The sequence below is a fragment of the Ammospiza caudacuta genome, chromosome 9, assembly GCF_027887145.1.
Source record: "Ammospiza caudacuta isolate bAmmCau1 chromosome 9, bAmmCau1.pri, whole genome shotgun sequence".
Classification (NCBI taxonomy): domain Eukaryota; kingdom Metazoa; phylum Chordata; class Aves; order Passeriformes; family Passerellidae; genus Ammospiza; species Ammospiza caudacuta.
The window spans coordinates 23,459,533-23,480,980 of NC_080601.1; the positions used below are offsets into that span (position 1 = coordinate 23,459,533).

The 21,448-nt window shown below is 34.4% G+C and overlaps 1 protein-coding gene across 3 annotated transcripts in view; it reads left to right on the forward strand.

The window, feature by feature from the left end:
- Nucleotides 1–21,448, forward strand: part of IDE (insulin degrading enzyme) — a 52,952-nt gene that overhangs the window by 13,735 nt on the left and 17,769 nt on the right. For 2 of the 3 annotated variants that reach the window (XM_058810325.1, XM_058810321.1), the window contains exons 6-16: nucleotides 843–955; nucleotides 1,365–1,527; nucleotides 2,133–2,225; nucleotides 2,768–2,859; nucleotides 4,438–4,518; nucleotides 6,530–6,633; nucleotides 11,763–11,865; nucleotides 12,856–12,978; nucleotides 13,610–13,692; nucleotides 17,739–17,883; nucleotides 20,535–20,645. In XM_058810325.1, the coding sequence (XP_058666308.1) occupies nucleotides 843–955; nucleotides 1,365–1,527; nucleotides 2,133–2,225; nucleotides 2,768–2,859; nucleotides 4,438–4,518; nucleotides 6,530–6,633; nucleotides 11,763–11,865; nucleotides 12,856–12,978; nucleotides 13,610–13,692; nucleotides 17,739–17,883; nucleotides 20,535–20,645 (1,211 nt within the window). Of the gene's footprint in view, nucleotides 1–842; nucleotides 956–1,364; nucleotides 1,528–2,132; nucleotides 2,226–2,767; nucleotides 2,860–4,437; nucleotides 4,519–6,529; nucleotides 6,634–11,762; nucleotides 11,866–12,855; nucleotides 12,979–13,609; nucleotides 13,693–17,738; nucleotides 17,884–18,407; nucleotides 18,553–20,534; nucleotides 20,646–21,448 lie in introns of all 3 variants that reach the window. The other variant, XM_058810324.1, reaches the window with a different exon arrangement.

The following is a 21,448-nucleotide window of genomic DNA, read 5'->3' on the forward strand; positions in this document are numbered from 1 at the left end:
GTTTAACTGAGTTTAACAAGGTAACTGCTTTAAGAAATCTTTCAATCTATCAAATCTTTCATTTTGAGATGTCCAAGCAATTGATTTTTTTTTCTTCCAATACCCACCATTGGAAGTCTTTCATTAAAAAATTGTCAGTAGAATCTTTTTTTATCTTATGCTCACTTTGAGAAGTGCTCCAAAATGCATTTCTTGAGGCAGAAAGCAATTTTGAAGGCAGCATTTCAACAGAAATAATCTAGGTCAGTTTGGGTGAGTTAATGCACGTCATCATATTCTTTCTGCAAAAAGTCTTCTCTCATTCTTGCAAAGTACTGCAGTCACAGACTGAAATTAGAAGTGCTTGAACAGGTCACAGGTGTGTGTGTTTTGGGTGCCAAGGACAGACCTGGTTCAAAGTGTACTTAAAGTGCTGGACATGAGCTGAGGCTAAAGAAAATTCAAGTTTTGGCAAAACTACTTTCACTCTAGAAAATTTGCAGGTGTAATTCTATGTCCCTTAAACTTTTGTAGAATGTTTCTTTTTGTAGGTGTTCAACATCTGATGTATCTTTCAGTTCTAGCTTAGTTTAATCTGTAAAATGTAGAGATATTTTCAGTTACAGGATTTAATTTATTCATGATTGAAGCCTTCCTTTAATAAGCATGGTGCTTCTAGCATGTTGCAGTTTAAAATTTAAATATGAATAATTGGTTTATTTCTGAAATGAAAAATCATAACACCATTAAAACTACTTTTCTGTATAATTAATGACTCTCCCAAACAATATTAAAAAAAAAAAAAAAGTTCGTTGGAATCCTTATATAATTACTGTGGTTTTCCTAATGTTTCTTTATTCTAGAATCCTTGGATGAGCTGACTTGCTTAGTGGTCAAGTTATTTTCAGAAGTAGAGAATAAAAATGTCCCTATACCAGAGTTTCCTGAGCATCCTTTCCAAGAAGAGCATCTCCGGGTATGTATAGAGATATGTCTTCCATCCAGAGTGTACGTTTTAAATGTTATTTTTTATGTTTCAATAATACATTGTGCACTTCACTACTCTTTTATCAATGTCCCTGTTGAATTCCATATTTTTCTATTGATTTTGCACACACTTTCCCATGCTGAGTATAGTTTTATATAGGTTATAGTAAAGGTTGCACATTTGGTTGCAGTTGTAAGCTACTGTGCGATAATGAATTTTCTTTGTTTTTATAAGGAATGTCTGAAGTATTGCCCTAAGTTTTAGATACTTTTGAGATTTAGGAGATGTGTTTGTAATGTGTGTGTGTGTGAATGGAACATGATACATGCTCCTGAGATGGATACAGTAAATGAATTTTCCTTTGTTTATGGGTCTCCTTGCTTGTTTCTCTCCTCAGCAACTTTATAAAGTGGTACCCATTAAGGACATTAGAAATCTTTATGTCACATTTCCCATACCAGACCTTCAGAAATACTATAAATCAAACCCTGGCCATTACCTTGGCCATCTGATTGGGCATGAGGGCCCGGGGAGTCTTCTGTCAGAGCTTAAAGCCAAAGGTAAGTCCTTCAAGGGTGGAGAATTGAAAAATGTTTGATCATACAGTTTTTTAAACTTTACTGTGTCTCACTTAAAATAGATCTCTCTGTGTTAAAGACTTTATCTATTTGAATAATTTGAACTCTTAAGTCATTTTGTGCTTTATTTTTATTTCTGCAGCAGGGAGGAATAAATAGGTAACAGTCACTCAGGCTGTGAGGCTATTATTTCTTTTACTCCCCTTTATGTGCCTTGTTTAGAGAGAGTTATTTAAACTTTGGCATAATGATCTTGTCTCTATTCTGTCACTAACTTTGAGGTTACTGTCAGGTCTCCTAATGTCTGGAACATTATAATGGTGTATTTTTTGCTATTTACTTTCTATCATTTTGTTCCACACAGAATCCAGTAATCCAGTGATCTTGAGTTTGTCATATCACTCTGAGTACAAAATCAGATGGAGCTGACTTGGGTTATGTTTAACTTGCACTGTTGCTTTGGGCATTAATGAAGTAAAGGAAAACATGTAAATGAATCAAAATGGGTTTTAATGTTCCTGAAGCATGCAAAAAGTTGCAGAAATTGTTATAAATTTATGTAATATAGTTTCTTTCTTATGACATAGGGTGGGTAAATACTCTTGTTGGAGGCCAGAAGGAAGGTGCTAGAGGTTTCATGTTTTTCATCATTAATGTGGACTTGACAGAAGAAGGACTTTGTAAGTGAAGCACTTTGTCTATATTCCATGTTATTGCTGATGTGATGGTTTTGTGTTTGTATCTGAAGAGACTAATTGGTATTATAGCTTGAAAGCCAGTTTGTTTTAATTAACCTGTTAGTGTTCTGTGTTTAGTTCCTCTAAGTATGCTAACACATTTCACCTAGCATAAGAAATCAACTTAAGGTTATAGTAAATTAGTTAATTAAATACTTTAAATAAACTTCTTTAGAGAAGAAGAGCTGTTAATACATTTGCGTGCTACTTATTCATACTATTTAGACCCAAGTTAAATTATATTGTAAATAAATTTTTTCACATAATAAGATATGTTCAGTGCACTTCTTGGAATTATCTGGGCACATAAACACTTACCTTAAATTTATATCTGAAAAAAGCAAGTTCAACTTTTTTGGTGGGATTGCGGATGTACTTAAAGATCTTGATGTTTCAAAGTGTAATTAAAAATAAAACTATATTTGTGTTCATTAAATTTCTTTGTGCAGAACTGAATGAATTATTAAGTATTTTTTTCTTGTCAGTGCATGTTGAAGATATTATTTTGCACATGTTTCAATATATTCAAAAACTACGCACAGAAGGACCTCAAGAATGGGTTTTCCAAGAGTGCAAGGTAAGTAATTGGGGCTGTACCATATGTGATGGTTGTCTTTTTACAAACTTTATATATTATTAGATTATTTGACTTTGTAACTAGCATTTAATAATCACATGGTAATTAAGTTTGTTAGTTTTTAAGATGCAACATGACACAAATGACAAGTACACTCAGAATACATTGTCTTAGTGTTGGTGTGGAATGCTCTTACAGAGCTGGGATTAGGATGGCACAATGGAGGTGGAGGAAGAAGGATCTTGCTCTGCCCACAAGGGTTTTACATAACTTTGCTTAGTCTTCACTGGAGAAGGGGGGAAACATTTACTTTGAGGAGTAACATTGAACTGGAAACTTAAATGGCTGCTATTCTACCCCTTTGAGATTGTAAAGGCAATAGGGCATTGAATCTGCTGTTTGTTCCCCTCATCTTTTTGAAGAGTCAGCTAAAGGCTTTTCATGAAGTACTTTGGCAGTACATGTCAGTCTTTGTTGAACTGTTCATGCTTCTTACAAGTCTGAGTAGTTCTGTGTGCACAGAGCAAAAATTTGGTGTCTTATTAGATAGCACTGCTCTTCTCAGTGTCATATATATATATATATATATATATATATATATGTAGCCTCATTGGTTCAGTACATATGCTTGGGTAAAGATTCCTTTTCCATCTCAGCTTTTTTTGATGCAAACTATTGAGTCTCCCTGAAATAGAAATTCTGCAGGTGGGTTACCTTTGTTTCATACACTTGGACACTATATACCTGTGAAAGTACTCTCAGGTCTTGTTATCCTCTGCTAAAAGTCCCAGTGGATTTGTTTCACTGACAGAGTAAGCAAATCCAAGGTTTGGAAAAGGCAGTTCCATCCTTCTGTCTCATCCCTGTGCCTTTCCCTTGCTCCTCTTCTCGCAGTCCCAGAACTCCTGAGACTGTGGGACTGTGGGATGAGTCAGAGAGCTTGCAGACTAGTATGAAAAGAATCTTTGAGTTTACTTTCAGCTGAATTGTTGAGTTAATCAGTCTCTCTGCATGGTTTCATGGAAGGATGGACTGTACTTTTCACTGGCTTTAAAGTCTTAGCTCTCTTCAATTCACCCTTGCCATTATATCCTAAGAGTGATGTGTTCTATTTCTCTGGCTGAGACAGCAAAAAGAAACACACTTTTTCTGTCTCTAAACTTACTCTTGGCTGACTGAACAAAAGGAAGAGAAAAGGAAGAGGGAGAGAGAGGCTTCAGTTAGCTAATATATGACAAACATTGCACTGGAACACTGTGTACTGGTGGGATCAGAGTTGGTGTGTTTTCAAATTATCAGGAAATTTAAATATATGAGAGATGAGGCAGATCTCTTAGCTTGAAAAGGGCTTACAAGATTTGTGTAATGCTTCACATTATGACACTATCACAAATTGCTTGGGAGTTTGATACAACTTGAATAATCCTGAAAACTTAGTTTAGGTATTGTCTGCTATAACATGGATACAGCAAAAGTACTTGCTTTTCTTTCATTATAAAAAGGAATTATGTAGCCAGTAATTATTCTTAAAGTAGGCTTTAATTTATGATCTTTAATCATTCATACATTGTTTTCTAGGATCTAAATGCTGTGGCATTCAGATTTAAAGATAAGGAACGACCACGAGGTTACACATCAAAGCTTGGAGGAATGTTGCACGTAAGTGGAGAGGATTGTTTTTGTTTGGTTGTTGTTTTTTCTAATAATAATTTACCAGTGTATTTGATTATCCACTTAATAAATACCGGCATCTGTGAGGTCCATTGCACTTCTTGTATACTGCATAGGCCTTAATTTTGGCAGTCAAAAAGTCACATTCTGTTCACTCTTCCATTTTATACTTCTGTATTTGGTAGAACTGATTATACAGTAACTGGAGGTGCTATTTGATCTGTTTCAGTGTTTCTAAAGACATATGTACCTTACCATTGCATTTGGTAGCTAAGTGTTCTCTAGAGAAATATTAGACAAAGAATATTTTTTCATAAACACTGTGTTCCTTAGTTCATAGTGTTGAAATACTGCAGTAAGCAGAAATGTTTGTATTAAGATTGCAAATTGCAAATGCTTGACTTCACAGATGTGATTGCATGTTGCTACTGAAAGAATCATGTACTTTTACTTGGTCTTTCATGCTTCTTGCAAAATTCCCTCATTTTGTGCTAATGGAAGATTTAGGGGGGTTTACTGATTTTTTTTTTTTGTTCTAGTGAAATAACACAACTTTTCTACATTGCAGCCATTTGTCATATTTTATACCTAATGTCTGTCTCCATCTGTTCAGAGAAATTTTTGGTTTCTTTGCAGGAATTACCGGTTTAAATTCTTTTGCAGGAATTGCATGTCTAAAATAATGGTGTTTAATTTTCAACTTTTCTATCTGAATGCTGAAAAGCATTAGACTTGGCTGAAAACATGTAAATGGATATTTAAAGAGCTCCAGTGTGGCATGCTGTCTCTTGCTTTTGTTCTGTCCAATGCCTAAAATCTCTAACAAATGGACTTCTGACTTCTGAAACAGTCTTTCAGTAATTGTTGGATTATTTCTGATTACAATTGCTGTCTCCAAAAATCAGGCCAGGAAGTTGCCAGCAGTGTTACAAAGAGCAGGGTATTGAATGAGGACTTTTTTTTTTTTTTTAACTGTCTTTCTTTTGCTTTGCAGTGTGAATGGTAATTTTTGTTCTGCTTTACTAGTTAAATGACCATCAAATTCTGAATCTTTAGCATTCCCACTTGAATTTTTAATAACACAGGTTTGGTTTGTTGTCCTTGATCTCCACCCCCTATCTCCCTTTTTTTTTCCACAATCCTTTTTGTGACTTACTTTCTGTTCTGGAAGTCATTCCACTGTAATTTTTTGTATGATGTATATAATTCAGAAAGCCATTTTGGAATATTTCTGGTTGAGAAAAGTACATTGGTATGGCAAAGTGCAAGTACTGAGCACTTACGTCACTTGGTAATTTTCCCTTGGTAAACAGGTGTTTATCAAGAAAGTTTTCCTGTCAACTACATTAATCATTTTTAGATGAGTTTTAGCTTTTTTTTTTCTTCTGAAGTTGCCATGTACCTTAAGAGATTTTCAGATTGACCCTAAATAAAAAATGTTAGAATTAAGTGTTTAAACATTTGTTATACTTTTAGATATTAAAATATAATTTTCTTTAAATTATTGTAAATAAGAATTGAACTGTTCAAGAGTCCTAAAAAAGCCTAGATTTTGTGTTTCTTTGTTTTATTTTGCTTGTTTATGTTTTGTTTTCCATAAATGTACTCTCGTGAGTACTTGGTCTTCTTTTACCTTCAGAAATATCCTGCAGGGGTCAGCATTTGCCATGTTATTTTTACTTTAATCAAAATACCATTTAAAGGTGGGTGATTTTTATATTGAGACATTAAATATTCTAAGAGAGAAGAATGGTAAATATGAATTATGTAAAATTGCCTAGTACGTGAGAAATATGATTACATAGTTAGAATGCTACTCCCTCTTGTTTAGTTTTGAGGGAGATTTTAAAACATCCTACACATCCCTAATTGGAAATTACCAAAGTAATATAGCTTTAGTGACCAGGAGTGTTTGCTTTTGTTTCCTCTACTGAACCATACCTTTTTCATGCTTGCTTTTGTTTCATTCACCCACGTATTCCTCGGCTTTGTTTTTTAGTATTATCCTATAGAAGAAGTATTGGCTGCTGAATATTTGCTTGAAGAATTCAGACCTGATTTAATAGAGATGGTACTGGATAAATTGAGACCAGAAAATGTTCGGTGAGTTAAACTGTATTTTAACACAAACATCATAGGAAAGCAGATGAACTAATGGAAACACAAAATCTTAGGTGTCTCTTGCAGCTCCAAAGTAAATGTGATTGAAAAACATTCACTATGTTTCTTTGTATGAGAAGGTCTTAGATATATGTTAATTTATTTTCAAAAGTTAATGTATTTCAAATAATTATTAGATAATGTCAAATAAACTTGAGTTATGAACTATATTTGCAAATGTGATGGGTTCTGGTGTTTCTGGAGATATGCAAGTAATGATGGAATAAATGGAGTTGCCTATATCAGCAGCAGTAGTTGCCATAGTAATTAATGCCCTTTAAAGAAGGGCCCATATCTTTGTGTGTGGGTGTGCATCTGTGTGTAATGTGCGTGGGATACTTCAGCTGGAGCTTGACTGTGTCGAAAGATCATCTTTTGAACCAACAATACCTTAATTAAAGTCTCTAGTTCTGTTTCCCAAAGTATTTAATGCTTCTCTATTTGGAATGTATTTTCATCTTACTCTACCACCCAAGTTCTTGAACATTTGATACCTCTAACATATGAGCACTGTTTTTAGTAATTAACATAGAGAACGTGTAATTACTTGATCTCTGTAGAAAGCTTAACCAAATTCCACCTGAATGTGAACTTATAACTGATTTTAGAATTGCTTACAAGCAATAGGTAAACCTGAGCTGATGCTGATTTAGTAAAGAAGCTGCAGGTGTTAATGAGATCTGATGTTTATTATAGCTTTACATAGCTTTGAAGCATAGGTCTTAACATTGCAAGAAAATAGTCAGTATTATCTGATTCATAATGTAAATTGGGTCTTTGTTACTGCCCAGGGAACTTCCAAAACGTCTTCTTACTTAAACACTGAAAAATTGCTGGAGGAGATTAGTACAGGTGCATACATTCATAGATTCTTCAGCTTGTCAGATGCTTTGCATGCTACAGACCACTTACCACTTTTCTGTTACTCTTGTTGCTGGCTGTGCCAGCCTTTTGACATTCTTTCCTGACTTAAGAAATAGATGTCATTTAATAGATGAAGAAATGTGTCATTTTAAACTTTTGTATAAAAAAGGTGCTAAATATTGAGAGAAAAAAATGACTTTCAGAACTGGAATAAACCTGGTTTTATGGCTTCTTCAGTTAACTCTTAAAGAAATTATATATTGTCTTATCAGACTTTCCTACTTTGATTTGACTGAAAGAAAATACTAACTTGTATGTAGTACTATATTCCTTTTAGATATATTTTAAGCACTTACCCTGTGAAATTAGAAGTAGATTGAAATGAACTGCAATTTTTAAAAATCTTTTACTTAACTAAGACCTTCAAAGTATAGTAAAATATAACAGGGAATATAATTTTATAGTATCTTTTGTTTTAAATTGCTGGCAAGATACATTATCTTGGGAAGGGGAAATTTACTTAAGTATTGCTAAAAGTGATTTTGTGGTACCTTATGAAGATTCAAAAAAGCCACTGTGGATTTTGTTTTTAGTGGGCTCTTCTAAAAGAATGAGTTGAGATTACAGATGTTAATAAAAGGGTCCCTTTGTGATACACTTTTTTTAAAATTACATCTGTATCTATATGAATAGAATGAATTACCAATTCAGTAGCCTGCTCCCTTTTGTCTTTTTTGAGCAATTTTATATGCCTGTAAAAGAACTTCTGCACATCTGCTTTCAATATCTATATTGTTTGGTGATCCACCATTTACTGATGTGTATGCTCATGTTTACTTTTCTGTTCTCCCTTTTTATGAAAGAATTATTATGTGCCACATCCTAACTTTGCTTGTTGTTTGGCATTGTTTTCCTGGTTTTATTGTTTTTTTTTTCTTTTTATGTCTTGCATACATTCTGTCTTGAGGTGCTTTACTTGGCACTGATTTGAATTTTTTCTTTGTATTGTGGTTTTATTTATCATTTCTTTTCCATTCACCTATACTAAGGACCTCTTGGCATAGCTATATTGTAGTAACTGCATTCAGTGTCTTTTCCAAAGTATGGATTTTCAACTATTATTTTCTTAACAAACCTTGAGTTTAAAAAGTATGAAAAAAATCATACAGATGGTATGCATATAAGTATGCATGTGCTTCCATTTGACTGATCCATAATAGAAAGTGTTCATATTCTCCTCCCACTTCCACACTACTTGTTGCATTTAGTGCCTTAATTTTCCTAAGAGAGAAACTTTAAAATGTAAGTATTATTTTTACTTGTTCACACTGTATTGGGTTTTACCAGCCTGTGAAGATAAGGGAATAGACTTGGCATGTGTAGCAATCTTAGCTGAAAAATGTAATTTTCCTATCATTTCCAAGGCATTTTTTCCCTTCGACATCTGCAGAATAAATGCTCTTATTAAAATTTAAGAGGATAGTGACTCACCAGATTAAGCAGCTAAAGAACATTTTCCCCTGGATAGTAAGTGGGTTTTTTTTCCTCTATTGATAGCAGAAGTGCAGCACTAGTACTGTCCTAGAGGGAAGACAAATAAAATGAAAGCCAAAAGTGTTGATAAAGAAATTTCTTACTACTGGAATTTCACAGACTCTCAGCAAAGTTATCTCAGTGCACTTGGTGATGCTCACCCTGAAGGTAAACATGCTAGAAATATCTGTTTGTTTTTAATTGCATTGGATCTGAGCATCCATTTTGAAAATGACAATTTCTTCACTTATTTCCCCCCACAAATCCTTGGTAGCAACTTAGTTTTACTGAACACTGAGAAATAACTTGTGCTTCTGCAGTGATCAGAGTGCTGCAGCCCAGCAGCAGCTCTGTGTGTAGTTTCCCCTTACTCTGCTTTCTGAGGGGATTTATATGTGAGGGCCTTTGAGGAGCTTGTGTTACCTCACATCAGTTTTACTGTTTCCATTGTTTGATAGCATCACAATTTGGAAGACAAAGTTTAAATTAGGTAAAAAAAAAAATCAGTCCTTTATAAGTATAGATGTGCTTTTACACATTTGTTACTAATGTCACAAATACTGACTAAGTATTCTAAGTCTATTACTTTTCCACCTTTAGAACCTTGAGTTTCAGTACATAAATCTAGAGTATTATAGTTGATAATATTTGGTGGAAGTACATTCATTTTAAAGCACACATCCTCTTCCCAAGTAACACTGTCCTGTGGATTTGTCACCTGTAGCTTCAATTTAGATTTCAGGAGGGTGAAAAACAGGATAGTATTTAGTAAATATGCATCACTGTGGTTGTTTCTGAAATTGGGTATTACAGCAGATTGCATGTACAGGAATGTATATAGAGAAGTAAATAGCATTTATGAATGGCTCAAGCCTAAATATTCTTAAACAGGTCCTATTGAAGATTACCTGATTGCCTGTTTTGATTTCCCACTGCATTTCCACACTGTCCTAAAACATACGGATGTTCATAGTGCTGGATGTTCATAGTGCTGTACAGCACAACAGAGACATGAAAAGCAAAAGTAATGTTACATAATTGGTGACTTTAGAGATGGATTATATATAGAAATAGAAATATATTATATATAGAAATACCTGCATGGCGTAGCATTTCTACCTGCTGTGCTTCTCTTCCCCTCTTTTTGTGTCCTGGTCTTCTTTCCTGTTGGTCTTAAGTTGTAATTCTTGGGCAGACAAAATGCCTTTGATTTGTTTCTATTGTTGTGGGTATGTTTCTGACAACTCAAAATGTCATAATCATTCCAGTAGTCATTTGTGATAAATCACTGTTCTGTTGAAGCAGAACTGCTTGGAGAATTACAATGTTGATTTCCACAATATTGTTTTCTATACAGTGAATAGACAATTATTTTTAGCTCTTGAATTTTAGTATGGTCCTGTAGGAAATGTTTGGGTGCTTGGATTGTCATTACTACTTGAGTTGTAAGTATGTTGGAGAAGGGTAGGAGGAGGAAAGGTTGAATAACAAACATATTCTAAGAGTATATTCTAGCACTCAACATCTGTCTTGCTGCTCTAGCCACATAAGTATTGGAATTTTATTAGGATAATTTTTTCACTTAGAACTCTGACTTTTTCTTATTATTATTTACTGTGCAAAAAGATCTGGTAGGTAGGTTGCTCTGAAATTCTAAGAGACTTTATAGTTTTTGTAGTCTCTTAGCAACTTTGTGCCTCTGTTGTGGTTTAACCCTGGCCAGCAGCCAAGCCTCACACAGCCACTTGCTCACCCACCTACCAGTGGGATCAGGGAGAGAATCTCAAGGGTAAAAGCTGGATAACTCCTGGGTTCAGATACAGACAGTTCAATAGGGAAAGCAAAAGCAAAAAAAAAAAAAGAGCACAGCAAGGAATCAATGTGCTGCTTCCCAAGGGCAGGCAGGTATTTAGTCCAGGAGAGCAGGTAGTTGTGCTTCCTTTTTTGACCATTTCAGATTTCTTAGAAACATCTATTTATTCTTCCATTGAATAGTTTTTTGTGTCTGTTGTGTACATTGTTCAGTAGAATTAAAGGAATTTTCTTGATACCTATCATGCAGGCTACTAACAAAATACTGATAAGTTAGTAATTTTCTTTATTCTGGATTTCTTCTTTTTTAGTGTATTCTTTAGTTCAGGCAGCACCTTGATGATTGGAGTTCTTAGTCACATGGTTTTAGGTAGTCCTGCAAGAAGCAGGGAGTTGAATGTGAGATCATCCTTATGAGTCCCTTTCAAATGTGAGGTTATCTACAATTCCTGTGACACTAGGAATGGAATAAAATTTCTATAATCAGTATTTTCACATATTTGGATGTTCATACAGGTGTATAGAAAATGTAATTGCTTCATCAGTTTTCTAGAAGACTGCAAGAACTGCTTTGTTTTCTGCAAAAACAAAAGTCTTAAAAATAGAAATTGCATGCTGCACTTCTGTTGTGTAACCCCAGGTTGTAACACTTCAGAAAAACAGTGGCATTAAATGACTGTGGTAACCTGATTTCATGGTTAACCTTGGCATGTAGTTCAGTATACTTATACTTGCTCTCCTGCCCTGTAATTGTCTGTGGACTGTTGGCAGAAATAAATGTGTTCTGGTGATGAAGCGTGCTTGGAAAAATGTCTCAGTGTTTTCTCAGACCCATTCATGCCCAAATGTCTCTTTGTTTTCAGAGTTGCAATAGTTTCCAAGTCTTTTGAAGGAAAAACAGATCGAACAGAAGAGTGGTATGGAACACAGTACAAGCAAGAAGCAATTTCTGATGAAGTTATTAAGGCATGTTAAAATTTGTAACATTCTAATATCTGCAAATGAAAGTCAGTGGTAAATTCTTTGTCCAGTTTTCCATATAGTTGAAGGGGGAGCTTAAATCCACTGCTTTCCATAGCATGAAAATCATACAATGAGTCTGTTTAATGTTAAAGGAAGTAAAAATGTTGTATCAGTCTTTAGGTATCAAATATTTATTGCATAGGAGGGATATATTTTAATGGTTATAAACCATGGTAAGTGCAGGGAATGTTACAGTTTTTTCCTGAAAGAAGAAGAAGATCCCTAATATGCAGTGGTTGAATAAAAATGTAAGCATTAATATCTCAAAACTTAAAACTCTCTGTTATCTGTTAATGAACTGATCACTACTTAAAAAAGGAATTTTTAAAAACTGTTCTTTGTAACTATTTCTGAAGTTGATTTTTGCAGCATAGAAAGTATGTTTTGCCAGTTAAATGAGACTGTAAAAATCAAAACTAAAAAAAAAAAAAAAAAAAAGAGGAGGGCAAATCCATGTCGAAACTTTTTATTGTTCTGATCTTCCAAGAAGAGATGGCTGTAAAATTTGCCTTAGGGCTGAATTGAACCTTCTGAGTGTGCTCTGAACAGACATTGCATAGGAGCACTTCCTTGAGGTTGATCTTGCCTATGTTCTTCATTAGAATTCTTAGTTAAGTGTTCAGTTTAATGTCTTCATTTATGGTTCGCAGTAGCAGAAAATATAAGATATAAACCTACCCTCCTCTCTACTATGAACTTTTCAAAATTATTTTTCTGTAATCCTCCTTCTAAGAGCAATTCATCCTGCTGGTTGCCTACTCCACTTTTTTTTCCCAGCTATTTCCCTCTTTCCCTATTATCTTAATAATATTTACACAGAACGTACTGGAATACATTTTTAAATCTTTTGTTTTAGTGTAAAATAAATAAACCCATATATGCTTTAATTAAGCAGAAATTGGCGTAGCTTCATTGTTTCTTCTATTGATCTAGAAATGGCAAAATGCTGACCTGAATGGGAAATTCAAGCTTCCAATGAAGAATGAGTTTATTCCTACAAACTTTGAGATTTTGCCATTGGAAAAAGATGCAACACAGTACCCTGCCCTTGTCAAGGTAAACTATCTGTATTTGTCCTGTTTACTGCTTGACCTTCTGGGAAGTTAGAATTTATTTCCTCTGTTTTATAAAATATAGCTCACCTCATATTTCAAAGTATAGAAAACAAAAAAGTAGAAAACTTGAATATTTTGCTACAAAGACAGTAGCAAAGAAAGTTAATTTTTTGCTGAACTTTGGACTGTGACAATTTGTGTTCCTAGGAAAGTGAATCTAGATACAGCTTGAACTCTCTCTGCCCTTTTGAAAGTGTGTCAACAGTTGATAAAAATAGCAGTAGAGCTGTTTATTCAGCAGAAGGGTGACTGCCACTCTTACATATTTTTGACCACTGTTGAGTAAGCTGAGGGTGTAGGGAAGGCTATTGTTTTGTAACTCTGTAATGCCTGTGATTGCATGGAAAAATGAGAGAAGTGTCATTTAGTGGTCTCAAAATATAGTGAGTATATATTCAATATTTTGAATATATCTATATTCACTATATATACTGAATATAGTAATTCAAGCAATGGGAATTTAAGGGGATAATTCAAAGTGGTGATTTGAAGTGGTGAAGAAACTTTTTTTAAAGCTGTGGCATATATTGCAGTTAAAAGATGACTTAACCAAACCTCTTTTCTTGACACAGGACACTGCTATGAGCAAACTGTGGTTCAAGCAAGATGACAAATTTTTTTTGCCAAAAGCTTGTCTCAACTTTGAATTTTTCAGGTATGCAATGTTAAGTATATCACATAAAGTTATCTCCAAAAGTTTCTTATTTATTGGGAATCTGCATTTGTGCAGCAAACGCTTTCTTGCACTTCAGAGTCTTTGTCCTTACTTTGAATATGAAATAAGGCTTAGATGCAGGAAGGCACATCTAAGAAATGCAGTAGTTGAGTAGCAAGAAATTTTATGTGCTCCTTCCATTTTGAAAGGAAAAGTTTACCTAAAAATACTTTTAAACCACATTTTCTTTTATATTTGATTTGCTATACCTAAAATATACCTGCCAGTAGAACCCACTACATATTGTAATATCCCTCTTTGAAAATAATTGTGTATTTTTAAATTAATTACTAAATTACAGCTATTTTAACATGTATTTTCTTTATGAAGTGCTATTCTGATAATAGTTTTAGGCTCAAATTCTCTTTTCATTTGCATACTGCAAATCAGTTTAAAAAAGTGCTTAAAATTTTGGGATTTTACTTAACTGACACCCATAACTGATTGTACTTTTTTTTTTTTTTTGAAGAGCATTGTCTATATTATCAATAAGTGTTTGATTCTGATCTCAAGATATATGATAAAATGATGTAGTGTTTATTCTGGTCTTGCATGACTTTCATCATAGGAAGATAGTCTTTTTTGAGTGAGCATGACAGTGGAACTTCTTTTTGTTCCTTTCAAGTAATAAATTTCTAGCTTTAGAATTAAAAAAAGTTTTTAAAGTGCTGTTTTTAAAGTGCAGCTGATTCTGTTTTTGTGAACTACTGAAAGCCAGAAAAAATTCAGGGACTCTCCTTTTGCCTAATTAAGTTACTTGGTGATATTGATGGAAGGGCCATTGTGGGGGCTCCCATAGATGCACTGTTGAATTCTTGGTTTGAGAGAACTCTTGAAATTTTCCTTGCAGGATATTATACAGAGGTTTTTTCAGTGTGTGTCATGTCTTGGTACTGGTTTTGATACTAGTTGGGGAAAATAGTTTGCTTGGGCATTTTCTCTTTTTTGCTTTTTGAAACCACAGGCCAGATGTTAGAACTGTTTCAATGTGTGTTAGAACGTCAATGTGTCAGGAAATGGAGGATCAAAATGGGAGCTCCCCATCTCTTGTTCAGAGAACAGCAATTGCAGTGCTTTGCCTTCTTTTTCATTCTTGGTGGCTTTCCTTTGTGCTGTGTTTGGCCAAAATCCAAAATAGGATTTTACTGATGGACACTGAGTTTACAGTTGCGGTGTTTTTTTAAATCAATTCAGGTGAACCATAATGAACTATAATATCAATAATCTGTGAATGAATAAAAGATAATAATTGGGTTTATGGAGAGCACACAAAGGTATAAGTGTATGCAATACACACAGTATCTTAGAATAGTTTGTGTTGGAAGTGACCTTTAAAGGTCCAGTCCAGCCCTCCTGCAGCAAGCGGGGATATCTTATCTAGACCTGTGGAGATGGTATTTCCCAGTTTGATGTGTGCTTTCATCTCAGTGTGCCCTTATTAAAAGCCAAAAGTACTTGAGCTTTGCTGACCATTGTAATGGAATGATTTACCTCTTTCCTCCTAGGAGCAGTTCCAGGTGAGAGCTGGCTTTTTTCCTTAGGGTTGGGAGCAAGGGTTTTTTCCTTTTCCTAAAAAATGAGATGGTAATTGTGCATGAGTGAGGAGATTTTGACAATACTGGGTACATCACCTCTAAAAGATGTTGTGAGCAGGTTTGTCTAGTTTGGATACTTAAAGGTTCTTGGAGAATCTGTCTCTATTTGGTCATGGTGATGGTCATTGAAGGAAATGGTGAAATGCAGAGTGTTTATTTATGAGACTTGATGGAATCACTCATGTCTCATGGGACCAAGTGAACTGGTGAAAAGCCACTTTTATGACATAGTTTTTCATAAAAAGTCTAAGCCTTAATTCTAGATCAAAATATGAAGCCTGTGCTGCCTTGTAGTGGATTACAAGAGTTTGTTCACACTATAGACTGCTTCAGTATGATAACAAAATCTAGGAGGATTTCTTCTGCCTGCAGCCCTGCTCAACTTGAAGCATAGAAAGAATCCTGGTCCTGATGTAGTAGTAGCAATTGCTGTGTAGATAAATTAAGAGGAAGTTGATGAGGTTGGTTTCTCCCTTAAATATACAAATTTCACAGGAACAGTATGTGTATGAACCTCTTGAAATCACCTTGTTCCAAAACTGAAAAAACCTAGGCATCCTTGTGGTAAAGAAACATTGCAGTAAAAACATCTGGCATACTGCCCAGCCTAAAAGAGGATGATAACCTTTTGCATTTGTATGGATTGCAACTTAAAAGCTCAAAAAGTATCCTTTTTAAAAAGGAAGTAAAACAACCATGTCATGTGGTAATGCTTTGAGACTCAGCACTTCAGTGTTGATTCCAGCTGTGTCACTTACTGCTGTTTGAAAGGGGAAAGGACTGGACTTTATGGGGTTTTTTTTTCAACAACTCAATCATTAGTGATCGAGTTGTTCTACTTCTTTGAGTCTAGTGAAAAAAAGGTAAACTAGAAATAAGCATTTGTTTACAAAACTGTCAAATAATAGGAAGCAACTCCCAGAGCAGTGTTATAATAATTGTTTTCTGTTATTTTTCACTTGAGGATTAATGATCTAGTAGTTTTGATTTTGTTCAAAATTCCCAGTTGGCCTTTGCCAGCTAAGTGAGAGTACAGAATTTAAAAGTGATACAGACATAGTAATCACTCAAACTGATTAAGTCTGGGAAAAATGGGAAAGAATTTAATGAGTCTGGAGGAAGGTTTATAGGATTGACCTACATCTCACTTTGAATTTGGTCTTAATTAAAAAATTCAATAGTAATTGGATTTATATCATTTGGCATATTAAAATTGCTCCGTTTTGGGAAATTCTCATTGTAGGGAGAAATGCAAAGACAAGTTCTTTTGTCTTTTTTACTGACTTGTTTGTTTAATCTGGGCTAAGATTTCAGACTATAACAGGCTCTGCTTCTCAAATACGTATATTTGAAATTATTAATTTAGTTTGTTAAAATATCTTCCTGTGCTTCCTTAACCTAAAAGGAAGGAGAAGTTAAAAGCTATGAGGAACCTTCTTAAAAATATCTTTGCCATGTGTTTTAGTAATCAGTTGGTGTGTTGAGATCTTGTTTTACTACATTGATGTTGATACACACAGTGACATACCCTGCTGTATAGATGTAAACATATGTAATAGCCTGAATATCTGACTGCTTCAGGAAAAAGTCAGGTTTGAATTGTAAGCCATATCCTGACAGCCAGTGCTTCAGATACTGGTGATCATATCCGTGACATTGAGAATGAATTTACATGCACTTCAGAGATTTTACCAATACATGTAGTGCAAATAACTTGTCTTCTCAAGTCTTTAAAACAGACAGGTATTTAACAATTAGCATGGTTGAAGCATTACTTGAGTCTTTGAGTTGCATTTCTCTTTTTGAGAAATTTACAAGAGTGTTGTATATGATCATGTGCTCCTAATGCAACAGTAGGTTTTGGAGAGTTGTTGCCATTGAAAAAATAACAAAAAAATTACAACAGTAAGAAAATGGATACACAGACTTATCTCTTAAGCTGACCTTGGCATGTACTGCATATTATCATACCAAAAATTGTTGATCTCCTAATTTTTGTAATAGAAACTTATAGTGTATGAGTATTAATTAATTAATGTTCGGTACATGGACTTTTATTTTGGTCTGTTAAGCTATGTTGGTGTATTTAGTTTCTTTTACTCCTGGTGAATTCTGACTGTGCAGCTAAGTAAATAAAACCTGTCTTGATTTATGAGCATAAATAGAATATCTCTGGGATCTTGAGTGAATTTAGTCATCAAACCATATGAAAGCTAAGTAACACTTTTCAGATGTGTTCATATTTGGCTTCAAAATAGGAGTCCTTCAGAATGGGATCCATCAACATAAAACCCCAGAAAATACTGTTTCCTTCAGATCAAACTTAAAAGGCCAAAAGAAACAGAGAAGTAATTTTAAACTGCATATTTTACTTTCAACATTTTCTTCCAGCCCATTTGCTTACGTGGATCCCTTGCATTGTAACATGGCCTATTTGTACCTTGAACTACTCAAAGACTCCCTCAACGAGTATGCATATGCAGCAGAACTAGCTGGCTTGAACTATGATCTCCAAAATACCATCTATGGGATGTATGTAAGTACTCAAGTCAAGGAAAAGCTTAGAGCCTTAAAACTACTTCCACTCATCAACATTTTTATATTGATTTGATGGAAGGACTTCTAAATAAAAAAAATAAAGGCTGTTAGTCTTTTTGATCTTGGTTATTAGCCATCCTTTCTTTGATTTGAATTTAAGTTGAATTTCATTAAAATTCTTCAACAGTCTTTTAGTTCACATTAAGCAAATTTTCTTCTTTATTTCTATATCATTTGTGAAATTAATTAGTTTCTAAGATTTCTTCCTCCATTAAAAAAAAACCCACAACCCTAAACCAAGCTTACATATTTGTTGGTCAGATATCTACTAAAAACTTTCTGACTGATGGGGTAAAAGACCCCCTTTTCGTGCTATTAAATAAATAGTATACTTCTGCTTTCCTGTTCAAGAACTACTGATCATGAGGCTGCATATACATACTCTTCAGTCATGTTTCTTCATCCATTACCTTGTCACTGCTTGAGGTATCAAAGCATTTCTTTTGTTTTTCTTTTTGTTAGTCGCTACATTTATGCTGATCCTCTCCATTGCAACATGACATACCTGTTTATCAGGTTATTGAAGGATGATTTAAAAGAGTATACATATGCAGCACGCCTCTCAGGTTTGGTCTATGGCATTGCATCAGGAATGAATGCAATACTTGTAAGTAAGAAAAGATCGCAGGAGGAAATGAAACAGCTTGGGAGTTGTTGAGCTTGGAGAAAACATTGGACTTCTGCATTTCTAAATGAGATGGTTAATGATTTTTTTTCCTTGCATATATCTCATGAATTGAAGGCAATGCAAGACTGTATTTTAATCGGTACTGAGTGACCTGTTTAAGATTGCAGTGTCTTGTGAACGTGTGTAGTGCAATTGTTGCATTCTGGTTCACATTTTTACTTGTCGCATGATAATCTGGAAAGCAGTATTCCTGGTTTCTGTATAAAAATATTAACTTTTCTGTTGAATTAATCCTCAGCTTTGCAGATTTTGTTATAATTATCTAATTCTACTGTAGTGAGCTGTGGAGATGGATTGTGCATGTGTTCATTAGAATGCAATGCTGGATATTTATGCCTTTTTCTTTTGTTTTTATCACATTTTAAAATCTGCTATAAAGCATTGACAATACTTGATAAATACTGGTATTATGATAAATTCTTACTTCTTATTCAGCTTCTCTTATGAGATTTATTATAGGAGATTTTAGTAGTCTCTCTTGAAGTTTGGTTAAAAGCTTTTGTTAACCACCCTTATGTGCCAGAATGTGTTTTGAAATTTCCTGTAGAAGTGTTACTTTCCAAAGCATTTTAGCAGAAGAATGTACTCTGTATTGTCTTTACATTTTCTACATGAGAGAGTGCTGCATTTTTTAAAATCAAACACAAATATAATTTCCTGTTTGCATTCACCTGACTTACTGCAAACATGAGGTTAACCTCAGTTTCAAAGCTTGCTGATGTTTGTATGATCAGGGTTAATTCCTTAAAAAAAAAAAAGTCGTAATTTTCTTAATTTTAAGTCACAGTTATTTTAAATATTATTTGAGAACTTAACTTATTAACTTAACTTAATTATTTGAGAACTTAATATTATTTTCCATATTGTAAGAAGTTTTATAATTAATAAGTGTAACTTATTAATGAGTATATTGATGCTTTGAGCAAGGGCAGATGCTACTCTGAGAAGTCACCCATGGTGATTGTTGAACTCTTTGGTTCCTATGCTAATTTAGCATACCAACCTTTGTCATAAATTTATTTATGATAACTTTGTCTTCAGATCCATTGTTAGCTATGTTTCAGCAACTACAGAACAATGTATTCTTCCTACTGAAAAGCAGGAATTCTATATGTTGGTTTATGTTCTAAAGTTTAGTTTTACTTCTAATTAAACTGCACAAATCAAATCAAATTCCTGGTTTGAGATACCAAATTTTGAAGTTTTTCCCTGCAAAAAAAGACCTTTTAATGCCTTTTTGCCAGAGAAATTTTCTATAGCTTGATGAAATCATACAGTCATTTTTAAGTTTTATGTTATTTTTTAAATGAGTAAGTCTATTTCATTTATGCTTTCAAAAATATATATGATCAGATCAATGTGTCATCACAATTCTAGGATGACTACCTTGATGTTTTAGCTCAGCAGCATCCTGGTTATAAGGTGTGCTGCTGTTTATAGCTCCCCTTTTCTGTAGTATTGCTTACGTCCCCTTAAATATTCTTTGATCAAGAACATAGATATGAATCAAGGATTAAAGTATATCGGAGAAGTAAATTTTAGAAAGTTGTGAATTCAGACCTCACTACTAAAGTGAGGAAACCTAGATTAAAACCATTTCAGTACTCCAAGACTATAATCATTAAATATCTGTATTCTGAGTACAGTTTACTTACACCAACATGAAATTCCATGAATTCTGTGCATTTAGAACTCCTGTGCAAATACGCAATAATGTATTTGTCAGTGAGTTACCTTTTGATGGGTAAAAGGATTTAACTGAAGAATGATTAAATGTTCTGTAATGGTGAATTTAGCGTAAGTATTGAAAAGCGCATTGCTCATGGCGTTGTACAAGACTTGGTAATGGGTTTATTCTTTTATTTTCCACATTTAAAGCAACTTATGCACTTTTTCCATAGCTCTCTGTGAAAGGTTATAACGACAAGCAACACATCTTGCTCAAGAAGATCATTGAGAAGATGGCTACTTTTGAGATCGATGAAAAGAGATTTGAAATTATCAAGGAAGCGGTAAGCTGCATGAGAAATTCCCATTTTGGAGTAATTGACAACTGAATGCATTGACCTGGTAGGAGATCTGAGGGCTGACAGTCTGTGGAAATAGAGGGTGAAATGCTGCATTAGTGGGACTTCGGATGGTTTTTTCCTTTTTTGTGGCTGTGAGTTTCTCAGAGTTGTGTATGTAACATTCTTCGGTTAAAAATAACCGGTTCTGGAATCTTTTTTTAGTCAGTCTTTCTTATGATGTATCAAGGAAGCACAGCTTGCTTTGGTAGGAGTAGAAATCAAAGTAGGGGGATGGAGGGGAAAGTCTTAGCTTTAAATCCTTTTTGCAATTTGGAAAGGCTGCAGTAGGAATTAGGCATAAAAGAAGTGGGAAATAGATGAAAGGGGAAAGGAAGTGTTGAAAAAGTTAGCAATGTTTCTTTTTCCTGGATTTGTCTTGGCTCCTGGGCCTTGATCCTTTGGTGCAAAGGTGACCACCTGGTTTAGTACAAGCTGATTTCTAGCGGTTACACCAGCTGGGGAGACTCGCCATGTCTCTGCCAGACAGATGAGGGAGATCCCAACTTTGGGCTTCTATTTGGAGCAGACAGAAGGATACATCCTCAGCAACCTGAGGCATGGTCACTCATGCCCTGAAATGAGTTACTTTTTCCTACATAGGAAATGCTTACAGCTTGCCAAAACTATTAGTTTGCACTTTCCAGTTTCTCTGGTAGAGGAAAAAGGTTTTGCTTATTTTGTAAAAGCACAGCTGGACTAGAAAGGAGTTTTTTTGCAGAAGCTCCCTGGTTCTTCTCTCATACGTC